The sequence below is a fragment of the Rattus norvegicus genome, chromosome 2 (assembly GCF_021556685.1).
Source record: "Rattus norvegicus strain SHRSP/BbbUtx chromosome 2, alternate assembly SHRSP_T2T, whole genome shotgun sequence".
Lineage (NCBI taxonomy): Eukaryota > Metazoa > Chordata > Mammalia > Rodentia > Muridae > Rattus > Rattus norvegicus.
This window is the reverse complement of record NC_141535.1, coordinates 195,601,357-195,617,856: the sequence shown is the minus strand read 5'-3', so window position 1 is coordinate 195,617,856 and position 16,500 is coordinate 195,601,357. Positions and strand designations below refer to the sequence as shown.

Below are 16,500 nucleotides of genomic sequence, written 5' to 3'. Positions count from 1 at the left end.
ATAAAAGAGACACGTGCTCCACTATGTTCATCGCAGCCTTATTTATAATAGCCAGAAAATGGAAAGAACCCAGATGCCCTTCAACAGAGGAATGGATACAGAAAATGTGGTACATCTACACAATGGAATATTACTCAGCTATCAAAAACAACGGCTTTATGAAATTCGTAGGCAAATGGTTGGAACTGGAAAATATCATCCTGAGTGAGCTAACCCAATCACAGAAAGACATATATGGTATGCACTCATTGATAAGTGGCTATTAGCCCAAATGCTTGAATTACCCTAGATGCCTAGAACAAACGAAACTCAAGACGGATGATCAAATTGTGAATGCTTCACTCCTTCTTTAAATGAGGAAAAAGAATACCCTTGGCAGGGAAGGGAGAGGCAAAGATTAAAACAGAGACTGAAGGAACACCCATTCAGAGCCTGCCCCACATGTGGCCCATGCATATACAGCCACCCAATTAGACAAGATGGATGAAGCAAAGAAGTGCAGACGGACAGGAGCCGGATGTAGATCGCTCCTGAGAGACACAGCCAGAATACAGCAAATACAGAGGCGAATGCCAGCAGCAAACCACTGAACTGAGAATAGGTCCCCCGTTGAAGGAATCAGAGAAAGAACAGGAAGAGCTTGAAGGGGCTCGAGACCCCAAAAGTACAACAATGTCAAGCAACCAGACCTTCCAGGGACTAAGCCACTACCTAAAGACTATACATGGACTGACCCTGGACTCTGACCCCATAGGTAGCAATGAATATCCTAGTAAGAGCACCAGTGGAAGGGGAAGCCCTGAGTCCTGCTAAGACTGAACCCCCAGTGGACTAGACTATGGGGGGAGGGCGGCAATGGGGGGAGCGTTGGGAGGGGAACACCCATAAGGAAGGGGAGGGGGGAGGGGGATGTTTGCCCGGAAACCGGGAAAGGGAATAACACTTGAAATGTATATAAGAAATACTCAAGTTAATAAAAAAAAAAACCCATAATTCCTAATGAAATAGAAGTCTTCATTAAAGGTCTCCCAACCAAAAACAGCCCTGGTCCAGACAGGTTTAGTGCAGAATTCTATCAGACCTTCATAGAAGACCTCATACCAATACTATCCAAACTATTCCACAAAATTGAAACAGATGGAGCACTACCGAATTCCTTCTATGAAGCCACAATTACTCTTATACCTAAACCACACAAAGACCCAACAAAGAAAGAGAACTTCAGACCAATTTCCCTTAAGAATATTGACACAAAAATACTCAATAAAATTCTGGCAAACCGAATCCAAGAACACATCAAAATAATCATCCACCATGATCAAATAGGCTTCATCCCAGGCATGCAGGATGGTTTAATATATGGAAAACCATCAACGTGATCCATTATATAAACAAACTGAAAGAACAAAACCACATGATCATTTCATTAGATGCTGAGTAAGCATTTGACAAAATTCAACACCCCTTCATGATAAAAGTCCTGGAAAGAATAGGACTTCAAGGCGCATACCTAAACATAGTAAAAGCCATATACAGCAAACCATTCACTAACATCAAACTAAATGGGCAAAAACTTGAAGCATTACCACTAAAATCAGGGACTAGACAAGGCTGCTCACTCTCTCCCTACTTATTCAATATAGTTCTTGAACTTCTAGCCAGAGACAACAAAAGGAAATCAAGGGGATACAGACTGGAAAAGAAGAAGTCAAAATATCACCATTTGCAGAGGATAAGATAGTATATTTAAGTGATCCCAAAAGTTCCACCAGAGAACTACTAACCCTGAATAAACACCTTCAGCAAAGTGTCTGGGTATAAAATGAACTCAAATAAATCAGGAGCCTTCCTCTACACAAAAGAGAAACAAGCCGAGGGGTTGGGGATTTAGCTCAGTGGTAGAGCGCTTGCCTAGGAAGCACAAGGCCCTGGGTTCGGTCCCCAGCTCCGAAAAAAAGAACCAAAAAAAAAAAAGAGAGAGAGAGAAACAAGCCGAGAAAGAAATTAGGGAAATGACACCCTTCATAATAGACCCAAATAATATAAAATAACTCGGTGTGACTTTAACCAAGCAAGTAAAAGATCTGTACAATAAGAACTTCAAGCCTCTGAAGAAAGAAATTGAAGAAGACCTCAGAAGATGGAAAGATCTCCCATGCTCATGGATTGGCAGGATTAATATAGTAAAAATGGCCACTTTACCAAAAGAGATCTACAGATTCAATGCAATCCCCATCAAAATACCAATCCAATTGTTCAGAAAATTAGACAGAATAATTTGCAAATTCATCTGGAATAACAAAAAACCCAAGATAGCTAAAACTATCTTCAACAATAAAAGGACTTCAGGGGGAATCACTATCCCTGAACTCAAGCAGTATTACAGAGCAATAGTGATAAAAACTGCATGGTATTGGTACAGAGACAGACAGATAGACCAATGGAATAGAATTGAAGACCCAGAAATGAACCCACACATCTATGATCACTTGATTTTTGACAAAGGAGCCAAAACCATCTAATGGAAAAAATATAGCATTTTCAGCAAATGGTGCTGGTTCAACTGGAGGTCAACATGTAGAAGAATGCAAATAGATCCATGCTTATCACCCTGTACACAGCTTAAGTCCAAGTGGATCAAGGACCTCCACATCAAAGCAGATACACTCAAACTAATAGAAGAAAAAGTGGGGAAGCATCTCAAACACATGGGCACTGGAGAAAATTTCCTGAACAAAACACCAATGGCTTATGCTCTAAGATCAAGAATCGACAAATGGGATCTCAGAAAACTGCAAAGCTTCTGTAAGGCAAAGGACACTGTGGTTAGGAAAAAAAGGCACCCACACCCGCGGATCCCGGCCCGCAGCAGCTCTCTGCTCCCAGACCCGGTGAGAGAGAGACCCAACCGCCTGGTCAGGTGGGCACTCCTGAGGCTGCAGAGCGGAAGAGACCACAAACACTGCTCACCCCTGCCCACATCCCTGGCCCAAGAGGAAACTGTATAAGGCCTCTGGGCTCCCGTGGGGGAGGGCCCAGGAGCCGCAGGACTTCTGCGCCTGAGACACCGCCGGAACCTGAAAGAAACAGACCGGATAAACAGTTCTCTGCACCCAAATCCCGTGGGAGGGAGAGCTAAACCTTCAGAGAGGCAGACAAGCTTGGGAAACCAGAAGAGACTGCTCCCTGCACACACATCTCGGACGCCAGAGGAAAAAGCCAAAGACCATCTGGAACCCTGGTGCACTGAAGCTCCCGGAAGGGGCGGCACAGGTCTTCCTGGTTGCTGCCGCTGCAGAGAGCCCCTGGGCAGCACCCCACGAGCGAACCTGAGCCTCGGGACCACAGGTAAGACCAAATTTTCTGCTGCAAGAAAGCTGCCTGGTGAACTCAAGACACAGGCCCCAGGAACAGCTGAAGACCTGTAGAGAGGAAAAACTACACGCCCGAAAGCAGAACACACTGTCCCCATAACTGACTGAAAGAGAGGAAAACAGGTCTACAGCACTCCTGACACACAGGCTTATAGGTCAGTCTAGCCACTGTCAGAAATAGCAGAACAAAGTAACACTAGAGATAATCTGATGGCGAGAGGCAAGCGCAGGAACCCAAGCAACAGAAACCAAGACTGCATGCCATCCTCGGAGCCCAATACTCCCACCAAAACAAACATGGAATATCCAAACACACCAGAAAAGCAAGATCTAGTTTCAAAATCATATTTGATCATGATGCTGGAGGACTTCAAGAAAGACATGAACACACTTAGGGAAACACAGGAAATCATTAATAAACAAGTAGAAGCCTACAGAGAGGAATGGCAAAAATCCCTGAAAGAATTCCAGGAAAACACAATCAAACAGATGAAGGAATTAAAAATGGAAATAGAAGCAATCAAGAAAGAACACATGGAAACAACCCTGGATATAGAAAACCAAAAGAAGAGACAAGGAGCTGTAGATACAAGCTTCACCAACAGAATACAAGAGATGGAAGAGAGAATCTCAGGAGCAGAAGATTCCATAGAAATCATTGACTCAACTGTCAAAGATAATGTAAAGCGGAAAAAGCTACTGGTCCAAAACATACAGGAAATCCAGGACTCAATGAGAAGATCAAACCTAAGGATAATAGGTATAGAAGAGAGTGAAGACTCCCAGCTCAAAGGACCAGTAAATATCTTCAACAAAATCATAGAAGAAAACTTCCCTAACCTAAAAAAAGAGATACCCATAGGCATACAAGAAGCCTACAGAACTCCAAATAGATTGGACCAGAAAAGAAACACCTCCCGTCACATAATTGTCAAAACACCAAACGCACAAAATAAAGAAAGAATATTAAAAGCAGTAAGGGAAAAAGGTCAAGTAACATATAAAGGGAGACCTATCAGAATCACACCAGACTTCTCGCCAGAAACTATGAAGGCCAGAAGATCCTGGACTGATGTCATACAGACCCTAAGAGAACACAAATGCCAGCCCAGGTTACTGTATCCAGCAAAACTCTCAATTAACATTGATGGAGAAACCAAGATATTCCATGACAAAACCAAATTTACGCAATATCTTTCTACAAATCCAGCACTACAAAGGATAATAAATGGTAAAGCCCAACATAAGGAGGCAAGCTATACCCTAGAAGAAGCAAGAAACTAATCGTCTTGGCAACAAAACAAAGAGAATGAAAGCACACAAACATAACCTCACATCCAAATATGAATATAAAGGGAAACAATAATCACTATTCCTTAATATCTCTCAATATCAATGGCCTCAACTCCCCAATAAAAAGACATAGATTAACAAACTGGATACGCAACGAGGACCCTGCATTCTGCTGCCTACAGGAAACACACCTCAGAGACAAAGACAGACACTACCTCAGAGTGAAAGGCTGGAAAACAACTTTCCAAGCAAATGGTCAGAAGAAGCAAGCTGGAGTAGCCATTCTAATATCAAATAAAATCAATTTCCAACTAAAAGTCATCAAAAAAGATAAGGAAGGACACTTCATATTCATCAAAGGAAAAATCCACCAAGATGAACTCTCAATCCTAAATATCTATGCCCCAAATACAAGGGCACCTACATACGTAAAAGAAACCTTACTAAAGCTCAAAACACACATTGCACCTCACACAATAATAGTGGGAGATTTCAACACCCCACTCTCATCAATGGACAGATCATGGAAACAGAAATTAAACAGTGATGTCGACAGACTAAGAGAAGTCATGAGCCAAATGGACTTAACGGATATTTATAGAACATTCTATCCTAAAGCAAAAGGATATACCTTCTTCTCAGCTCCTCATGGTACTTTCTCCAAAATTGACCATATAATCGGTCAAAAAACGGGCCTCAACAGGTACAGAAAGATAGAAATAATCCCATGCGTGCTATCGGACCACCACGGCCTAAAACTGGTCTTCAATAACAATAAGGGAAGAATGCCCACATATACGTGGAAATTGAACAATGCTCTACTCAATGATAACCTGGTCAAGGAAGAAATAAAGAAAGAAATTAAAAACTTTTTAGAATTTAATGAAAATGAAGATACAACATACTCAAACTTACAGGACACAATGAAAGCTGTGCTAAGAGGAAAACTCATAGCGCTGAGTGCCTGCAGAAAGAAACAGGAAAGAGCATATGTCAGCAGCTTGACAGCACACCTAAAAGCTCTAGAACAAAAAGAAGCAAATACACCCAGGAGGAGTAGAAGGCAGGAAATAATCAAACTCAGAGCTGAAATCAACCAAGTAGAAACAAAAAGGACCATAGAAAAAATCAACAGGACCAAAAGTTGGTTCTTTGAGAAAATCAACAAGATAGATAAACCCTTAGCCAGACTAACGAGAGGACACAGAGAGTGCGTCCAAATTAACAAAATCAGAAATGAAAAGGGAGACATAACTACAGATTCAGAGGAAATTCAAAAAATCATCAGATCTTACTATAAAAACCTATATTCAACAAAATTTGAAAATCTTCAGGAAATGGACAATTTCCTAGACAGATACCAGGTATCAAAGTTAAGTCAGGAACAGATAAACCAGTTAAACAACCCCATAACTCCTAAGGAAATAGAAGCAGTCATTAAAGGTCTCCCAACCAAAAAGAGCCCAGGTCCAGATGGGTTTAGTGGAGAATTCTATCAAACCTTCATAGAAGACCTCATACCAATATTATCCAAACTATTCCACAAAATTGAAACAGATGGAGCCCTACCGAATTCCTTCTACGAATCAACAATTACTCTTATACCTAAAACACACAAAGACACAACAAAGAAAGAGAACTTCAGACCAATTTCCCTTATGAATATCGACGCAAAAATACTCAATAAAATTCTGGCAAACCGAATTCAAGAGCACATCAAAACAATCATCCACCATGATCAAGTAGGCTTCATCCCAGGCATGCAGGGATGGTTTAATATACGGAAAACCATCAACGTGATCCATTATATAAACAAACTGAAAGAACAGAACCACATGATCATTTCATTAGATGCTGAGAAAGCATTTGACAAAATTCAACACCCCTTCATGATAAAAGTCCTGGAAAGAATAGGAATTCAAGGCCCATACCTGAACATAGTAAAAGCCATATACAGCAAACCAGTTGCTAACATTAAACTAAATGGAGAGAAACTTGAAGCAATCCCACTAAAATCAGGGACTAGACAAGGCTGCCCACTCTCTCCCTACTTATTCAATATAGTTCTTGAAGTTCTAGCCAGAGCAATCAGACAACAAAAGGAGATCAAAGGGATACAGATCGGAAAAGAAGAGGTCAAAATATCACTATTTGCAGATGATATGATAGTATATTTAAGTGATCCCAAAAGTTCCACCAGAGAACTACTAAAGCTGATAAACAACTTCAGCAAAGTGGCTGGGTATAAAATTAACTCAAATAAATCAGTTGCCTTCCTCTATACAAAAGAGAAACAAGCCGAGAAAGAAATTAGGGAAACGACACCCTTCATAATAGACCCAAATAATATAAAGTACCTCGGTGTGACTTTAACCAAGCAAGTAAAAGATCTGTACAATAAGAACTTCAAGACACTGAAGAAAGAAATTGAAGAAGACCTCAGAAGATGGAAAGATCTCCCATGCTCATGGATTGGCAGGATTAATATAGTAAAAATGGCCATTTTACCAAAAGCAATCTACAGATTCAATGCAATCCCCATCAAAATACCAATCCAATTCTTCAAAGAGTTAGACAGAACAATTTGCAAATTCATCTGGAATAACAAAAAACCCAGGACAGCTAAAGCTATCCTCAACAATAAAAGGACTTCAGGGGGAATCACTATCCCTGAACTCAAGCAGTATTACAGAGCAATAGTGATAAAAACTGCATGGTATTGGTACAGAGACAGACAGATAGACCAATGGAATAGAATTGAAGACCCAGAAATGAACCCACACACCTATGGTCACTTGATTTTTGACAAAGGAGCCAAAACCATCCAATGGAAAAAAGATAGCATTTTCAGCAAATGGTGCTGGTTCAACTGGAGGGCAACATGTAGAAGAATGCAGATCGATCCATGCTTATCACCCTGTACAAAGCTTAAGTCGAAGTGGATCAAGGACCTCCACATCAAACCAGACACACTCAAACTAATAGAAGAAAAACTAGGGAAGCATCTGGAACACATGGGCACTGGAAAAAATTTCCTGAACAAAACACCAATGGCTTATGCTCTAAGATCAAGAATCGACAAATGGGATCTCATAAAACTGCAAAGCTTCTGTAAGGCAAAGGACACTGTGGTTAGGACAAAACGGCAACCAACAGATTGGGAAAAGATCTTTACCAACCCTACAACAGATAGAGGCCTTATATCCAAAATATACAAAGAACTCAAGAAGTTAGATCGCAGGGAAACAAATAACCCTATTAAAAAATGGGGTTCAGAGCTAAACAAAGAATTCACAGCTGAGGAATACCGAATGGCTGAGAAACACCTAAAGAAATGTTCAACATCTTTAGTCATAAGGGAAATGCAAATCAAAACAACCCTGAGATTTCACCTCACACCAGTGCGATTGGCTAAGATCAAAAACTCAGGTGACAGCAGATGCTGGCGAGGTTGTGGAGAAAGAGGAACACTCCTCCATTGTTGGTGGGATTGCAGACTGGTAAAACCATTCTGGAAATCAGTCTGGAGGTTCCTCAGAAAATTGGACATTGAACTGCCTGAGGATCCAGCTATACCTCTCTTGGGCATATACCCAAAAGATGCCTCAACATATAAAAGAGACACGTGCTCCACTATGTTCATCGCAGCCTTATTTATAATAGCCAGAAAATGGAAAGAACCCAGATGCCCTTCAACAGAGGAATGGATACAGAAAATGTGGTACATCTACACAATGGAATACTACTCAGCTATCAAAAACAACGAGTTTATGAAATTCGTAGGCAAATGGTTGGAACTGGAAAATATCATCCTGAGTGAACTAACCCAATCACAGAAAGACATACATGGTATGCACTCATTGATAAGTGGCTATTAGCCCAAATGCTTGAATTACCCTAGATCCCTAGAACAAACGAAACTCAAGACGGATGATCAAAATGTGAATGCTTCACTCCTTCTTTAAATGAGGAAAAAGAATACCCTTGGCAGGGAAGGGAGAGGCAAAGATTAAAACAGAGACTGAAGGAACACCCATTCAGAGCCTGCCCCACATTTGGCCCATACATATACAGCCACCCAATTGGACTAGATGGATGAAGCAAAGAAGTGCAGACCGACAGGAGCCGGATGTAGATCGCTCCTGAGAGACACAGCCAAAATACAGCAAATACAGAGGCGAATGCCAGCAGCAAACCACTGAACTGAGAATAGGTCCCCTATTGAAGGAATCAGAGAAAGAACTGGAAGAGCTTGAAGGGGCTCGAGACCCCAAAAGTACAATGCCAAGCAACCAGAGCTTCCAGGGAATAAGCCACTACCTAAAGACTATACATGGACTGACCCTGGACTCTGACCCCATAGGTAGCAATGAATATCCTAGTAAGAGCACCAGTGGAAGGGGAAGCCCTGGGTCCTGCTAAGACTGAACCCCCAGTGAACTAGTCTATGGGTGGAGGGCGGCAATGGTGGGAGGGTTGGGAGGGGAACACCCATAAGGAAGGGGAGGGGGGAGGGGGATGTTTGCCCGGAAACCGGGAAAGGGAATAACACTCGAAATGTATATAAGAAATACTCAAGTTAATAAAAAAAAAAAAAAAAAAAGGCAACCAACAGATTGGGAAAAGATCTTTACCAATCCTACAACAGATAGAGGCCTTATATCCAAAATATACAAAGAACTCAGGAAGTTAGACCGCAGGGAGAAAAATAACCCTATTAAAAAATGATGTTCAGAGCTAGACAAAGAATTTACAGCTGAGGAATGCCGAATGGCTGAGAAACACCTAAAGAAATGCTCAACATCTTTAGTCATAAGGGAAATGCAAATCAAAACAACCCTGAGATTTCACCTCACACCAGTGAGAATGGCTAAGATCAAAAACTCAGGTGACAGCAGATGCCCCCAAGGATGTGGAGAAAGAGGAACACTCCTCCATTGTTGGTGGGATTGCAGACTGGTAAAACCGTTCTGGAAATCAGTCTGGAGGTTCCTCAGAAAATTGGACATTGAACTGCTTGAGGACCCAGCTATACCTCTCTTGGGCATATACCCAAAAGATGCCCCAACATATAACAAAGACACATGCTCCACTATGTTCATAGCAGCCTTATTTATAATAGCCAGAAGCTGGAAAGAACCCAGATGCCCTTCAACAGAGGAATGGATACAGAAAATGTGGTACATCTACACAATGGAATATTACTCAGCTATCAAAAACAATGATTTTATGAAATTCATAGGCAGATGGATGGAATTGGAAAATATCATCCTGAGTGAGGTAACCCAATCACAGAAAAACACACATGGTATGCACTCATTGATAAGTGGCTATTAGCCCAAATGCTTGAATTGCCCTAGAGGCACAGAACACATGAAACTCAAGACGGATGATCAAAATTCGAATGCTTCACTCCTTCTTTAAAAGGTGAACAAGAATACACCTGGCAGGGAATAGGGCGGCAAAGTTTAAAACAGAGGCAGAAGGAACACCCATTCAGAGCCTGCCCCACATGTGGCCCATACATATACAGCCACCCAATTAGACAGGATGAAGCAAAGAAGTGCAGGCTGACAGGAACTGGATGTAGATCTCTCCTGAGAGACACACCCAGAATACAGCAAATACGTAGGCGAATGCCAGCAGCAAACCACTGAACTGAGAACGGGAACCCCGTTGAAGGAATCAGAGAAAGAACTGGAAGAGCTTGAAGGGGCTTGAGACCCCAAAAGTACAACAATGTCAAGCAACCAGAGCTTCCAGGGACTAAGCCACTACCCAAAGACTATACATGGACTGACCCTGGGCTCCAACCTCAAAGGTAGCAATGAATAGCCTAGTAAGAGCACCAGTGGAAGGGGAAGCCCTTGGTCCTGCCAAGACTGAACCCCCAGTGAACGTTATTGTTGGGGGAAGGGTGGTAATGGGGGGAGGTTGGGGAGGGGAACACCCATATTGAAGGGGATGGGGAGGGGATAAGGGAATGTTGGCTGGGAAACCGGGAAAGGGAATAACAATTGAAATGTAAATAAGAAATACTCGTTACTACAGAAAAAAGATAATAATAATAACGTAAAAAGAAAAGAAACGGGAGGTTGGGGATTTAGCTCAGTGGTAGAGCCCTTGCCTAGCAAGCGCAAGGCCCTGGGTTTGGTCCACAGCTCCCAAAAATAGAAAAGAAAAAAAAAAAAAAGAAACCATACACAAAGGTGATTATCTTTAAAGAGACTACCAGGTAAAAAATTTAAATAAGCAAAATCATAAGGGGAAGGGAAAGAAGACATCATAACTGACACCTCAGAAATGTGAACCATTGCAAGAGCTTGTTGTAAAATTATTACATGCCAACTAATGGAATAATCTAGAAGAAATTAATAGACTCTTAAAAATGTACCATCCACCAAGACTGTCTTGGGACAAAACAGCAAATGTACAAAAACAAAAACAAAAATAAAACCAGTGGTGCATCAATAAAAACAGAAAAGAAAAAAGAAAAAGAACATACACTGTGAGGTGGAAGACTAAAACACAATCAACAGCTGCACACCCATATGATAAAAGTCTGCAGAGTACAAAAGAAACCCAGAGAAGTTTGTGTGAGGCGGGAGCAGAAAGATCTTCCCCAGGAAGTGCCTAATCTCAATCTTGGAAAATCACTGGTGTCCACAATTCGGTCACAATGGACCTGTCACAAATAAAGACACTGAGATCAGTGATCACATGACTGGAAGAAATACTGAGTTTGTACAGGAAGCAAGAATCTATTCATGTGGGTCCTTTGGTTAAAGAATTGGGAATGCTCCCTCAAAACAATTGGGAATCCTCTGAAAGGTTGTATACAGTGAAGAAACAAGACCAAACTTTTGGTTTTGACCTATTTCTCTAACATTAGCCACAAAAAACTGTAGAGTAAGCAGGCAAAGCTCCAATGGAATAAATTAAGGGACAGACAATAAGAGGAAAGCTATGCTTTTACACTGAGAGAAAGAGGGCAGATATAAGGAGACATTTGAAGACAGAAATTTGTAAGACATGGGGATCAAGTTTAAGTAAAAAAAAATATAGATTAGCCCCAGCTCTCTGGCTTAGAGGACTATGAGGTCATAAATATGTTAAGGTGATAAATATAACAAAGAGGAGGCTTGGAGGAAGAAAACCGGTTCCTGTACCTCTAAACTTAGTGACTATGACGTGTCTGAGTGGTCAGAATGCATTGGATAAATACAGATCTAGAGTTCATGAGAAAGAACTTTACTTGATGGACTGGTATTATCAGCAAGAGAGATAAACACCAAGTAAAAGAAATAGATTATGAAATCAAAGACCATGGATGGCTTTTAATTTATCCCACTCTTTTATCTTTGACTCCTTTTGGCAGATTGCATTACCACTGTTCTGTATCCAAAGAGACAGACCATTTCCATACAGCCCCATATACTAGATCATCGGCCAGAATCTGTGTAGTTGCAACGCAAAGTAATACTGAATCAACCTGCTTATTTTTATCCAAAAGCGCTTATTATCAGATACAGTAATTCCTTTATTTTCTGTTTCTTTTATTCTTTAACAATCTTACATAAAAATAAATATACTTAGATCATATTCATTACCTTCTCCACCACTACACCTTTCCAATTCTCCCTAGACTTTTTAATCCCACTCTCAACTTGAGGGTTTTGATTTTGAGTCCAATGACTGCTATTTACATGTGTGTGCCTCCATCTACTGGAGCATATGCAAACTACCATGGACTATACCATTGAGGAAAACTGATTCTCTTTTCCATCATTTCCAATAGCTCCTCAACTAAAGGTGAGATCTCCTGAGATCCTTTCCTCTCCATACTGGTGTCAACTGGCTAGATCTTGTGCTGGTCTTGTGTAGACAGCCACAACTGTTGTGAATTTGTGGCTGCAACAGACCCATCATAGCCAAAGACATTATTTTTCAATAATATTCCCCAACCTCTGGCTCTTACAATATTTCCTCCCCTTTTCTCCAATGTTACCTGAGCCTTTGGAAGATGAGTTGTGATCCAAATAGTTCCTTTAAGGCATAACACTCCATGGTCAATTCTCTGCATTTTCACCAACTGTGAATCTGTATTAACTATCATTTGCATTTGCATAAAGAAGCTTCCCTGGTGAGATATGAGAGTTGCACTAATCTGTGGATACAAAGGTAAGTTACTTAGGCAGTTTGATACCATTTTCCTTAAGAAGACAGTATTAGTAGGTTCTATGAATCCCCATTTACAGATTCTTGGCCATTTTAACAGTATGAGGCATGAGTTCCTCTCTGTGGGGGAGGTGTTAAGTTCAGTGTTGATTACCGTCATAACATTCATGCCCATGTTGCACGAGTTGGCATATCTTTCCAAGCCAGTTGTTACTACAGCTCATAAGAGCTACATATCTGGGTAAGCCTTTTAATGACTTTTCTCACCACCAGCCTTCAACGTACCTTTTGATAGACATCAGGGAAGTATTTCTAGGTCACTACTAACTTGACTTTTCTACATTCTATGAGCAAAGTGTGTGGTGCTCTTAGTAGGGGATCTCATCAAGTTCTATGGGTAACCAGCAGCAATGGCAATAGGCTGTATTGTCCTGTGAGTCTCTGGGAGCCCCTGACGAACTACTTGAAGACTAGTATTCCATATGTGGCATTGGGTTTTTTAATAATCTATGGCTTCTGGGAGGAGCCTTACACTATCATTTATGTAGGTAACTCCAATTAAGCTTTTATGTTGTTGCTATATTTTAGGAATCTTACAAAATAGTGGGTTTCCACATGGTTTTGCCAAATATCCTTAAGTATTAGTTAATCTTCCTCTTACCCCTTCTGTACAGTGCACTAACATTCAACTCCACACTTAATACTTCTCCATTATTCTTCCTTTTCCCCTCCAGACTGTTTTCTACTATTCTATGCCCCATCTTTTGGTCTCTTTTATTCTTCTCTATACCCCAATGTCCCTTTCTAGTTTCCTAGCTTCTGCAGATTATCTCTATTTTTAATTAAAACATGTCTCCAGAAAAAAGTTACAGTTCTGCCCACAAAAAACAGCATAAGGTCAGAAACATTGTAATATATGGGGTTAATATTTGAAGACAGCTCTAACACCCTTCTGATAATGCCTCTTCATCCAATAAAATGTCCTAGTCTCGTGACCATTTGTATGCATGGCAATTTCCATGGGCATTCTGTTGGAAGGTGACCTAGCACTCCCAAATAATGCAACTATGAGAGTTGGCCCCAGTAGCTCTTATTAAAACTAGAGTCACACAAAGTACAGGTAGATTATTACCAGGCACTGAACTGTACCTGTCATCCAGTCACCTCCACCGTCTTTCTTAGATAACTTTGCATTGCATTTGATGAGATGTTGGTCCTAAGACATACTTCAGCTACTGAGAAAGTAGAAGGAACTTTCTCCTCCACTGAAATCTGGACATAGGGAACTACCACAAATGATGCTTCAGAATGTGGTGATGGTGGCAGAGCTATCAGTCATCTCAGACCTAGCTTTTGGATGACAAGCTACTAATTTAAGATGGGACAGAGTGAAGTTTTCTAAGCACTGTGAATATTAGATGACTATTCTATTGACAGAATAATGTAAAACAAAATATAAAAGTACTTTTTAAAAATATATACTTATGTTATTAGAGGGGCTGAAATGAATGTGTACTTTAATATTCTGTAGAAAATACGTGAAGCTTTTGAACTGGAAGCCACTGAGAACAATAGCCCCAGGCTGATGGTCACTGCCATAGTAGCTGGTGTCATTTCCACCATCCAATCTGTCTATGAGGTCCCTCAATTATCACAGTAAGTGGTCTACCTTATTCTGAAACTCCTGTAGGAGTATAAGCGAAGGATCTTAATTCTTGGAATGTTTTGCTATGCATGAGCTTTGTTTACAGCCTTTGAATGGATTCATTTTTCTGACATCAGTGTGACAAATGAAATTATTTAAAAAACAACCTTCATCCACAGCTCCCTAGACTATATCCAGGTCATGACTTACAATCTCCATGGCTCCCAAGATGGTTACACTGAGGAAAACAGCCCACTCTACAAGTCCCTAAATGACACTGGCACCAACACCTTCCTCAATGTGGTAAGACTTTACACAGATACAAATGCAGACTACAGAAATGGTCCAGATTATAAAAGATTCATCACAAAATAAAAAACAAATTTTGAGTATGCAATATTCTTCTATACCACATTAACTACAACTTCAGTGAAGTATTTTGGAAAGAAAACTAATAAATTATGAATATATAATTTGAGCACTGAGAACATGGAAGTAATATAACCTAGCACAGGTCGCCAGCTACCTGGGGCCTATAACTAACCTTCTGTTACTGCATGACCTACTGGAATGAAAATGGGACAGCACCTGAGAAGCTCATTGTTGAATTCCCAGCATATGGACAAACCTTCACCCCGAGTGACCCCTCCAACACTGGAATAAGTGTCCCTACTGCTAATGCTGGTACACTAGGGCCCTACACAGAGGAGCCTGTCACCTGGGCCTATTATGAGGTCAGTAGGTTGTCTGTACAGTGCTCTATTTCAGGTCCAGAGCTGTACTGTAGTCTGGAGGTTGATGGATAGAAATCAATTGTTTATTGTGTTCAGTATCTATCTGCTCTAAGCAGAGCATCATTCCAAATTCATAAAAGTATTACATTTTTAACCTATATTTAATAAAATGAGGAGTTCTTAATATACAATATCTCTCCATACAACAGACAACATTCTTAAGTCTATTTATATGGAAAAATAAAGGAATAAATAAACATATTCCTATATTACTACAGATTCTAAAACTCCAACCCTAAATATTGATGGTAAATGAGCATTTGAAAAATAGCATGAGCTGAGGATGTTACTCAACAGTCTAGCTCTTATCTTATGGTCCTGGTTTCAGTTTCTAAAACCATACACTTCTAAATGTATCGTAGTATACAATTATATGCCCCAAATACTTCTCTCAGCTATGTTGCCTCACATCTGTAATATTAGCTTTCAGAAGGCAGAGTCAAAGGATTCCACAGGTTGAAGTCTTAGCTATAGTCTCTTTGGTATGAGACTCTATAACAAAAAGCAAACAAATGATCAAATGAGTCATTTGTTTGGATAAGGATAAGGATGGGTTGCAGAGTACTTATATAGCATGGGCAATACCATGAGTTTCATCCCCAGCATCACAAAAAGAGAAATATTTCAATCCTCTTAACTCCAAATAAAACCCACTAGAAAAGTAAGGAAAACCATCCCCACTAGATACATACATTAAAGGAAGAAAAAAATGGTGTATCTTTGTCTCTTACGTGACATAATATTTAGATAATCTTTATCTCTTGGACTGTATCTCTTGAAGATTTGCACCTTCCTGAATGATGGAGCCACCGAGGCCTGGGGTCCAGGAAGTACCCTATGCCTATCAGGGTAACAAATTGGTTGGCTATGATAATGTCAAGAGTCTTCACATCAAGGTAAAGTCAGGCATTTGGGTGTTCTGAGGCCTCAACCCTGAATTTCAAGAGATCAAATGATCTTATTATCCTCTGCCCTCCAACAGCCAAATGGCTTAAACAAAATAACCTGGAAGGGTCCATGCTATGGACCCTTGACATGGATGATTTCACTGGCTCTTTCTGTAACCAGGGCCAGTTCCCTCTGACCTCTACCCTGAAGAGTGCTCCTGAAGTTCACCGTACAAGTATGTAACACCAGGGACATGCTAATGGTATGCAAACATCCCTCCATAAACTCAAAGGGAGCCTTGATGTGCCTATATCCATTGCCAAGGGAG

The 16,500-nt window shown here is 40.6% G+C and overlaps 1 protein-coding gene and 1 pseudogene across 9 annotated transcripts in view; one reads left to right on the top strand and one right to left on the bottom strand.

The window, feature by feature from the left end:
• Chia (chitinase, acidic) overlaps nt 1-16,500 on the bottom strand; it is a 154,626-nt gene that overhangs the window by 124,290 nt on the left and 13,836 nt on the right. For 8 of the 9 annotated variants that reach the window (XM_087614032.1, XM_087614047.1, XM_087614059.1 and 5 more), the window contains one exon: nt 12,676-12,834. The exons of the other annotated variant lie outside the window; for it this stretch is intronic. In XM_087614032.1, coding sequence (XP_087470158.1) covers nt 12,676-12,834 — 159 coding nt within the window. The remainder of the gene's footprint in view (nt 1-12,675; nt 12,835-16,500) is intronic. 9 annotated transcript variants of the gene reach the window in all.
• Nucleotides 1-16,500, top strand: part of Chia-ps1 (chitinase, acidic, pseudogene 1) — a 264,086-nt pseudogene that overhangs the window by 246,867 nt on the left and 719 nt on the right.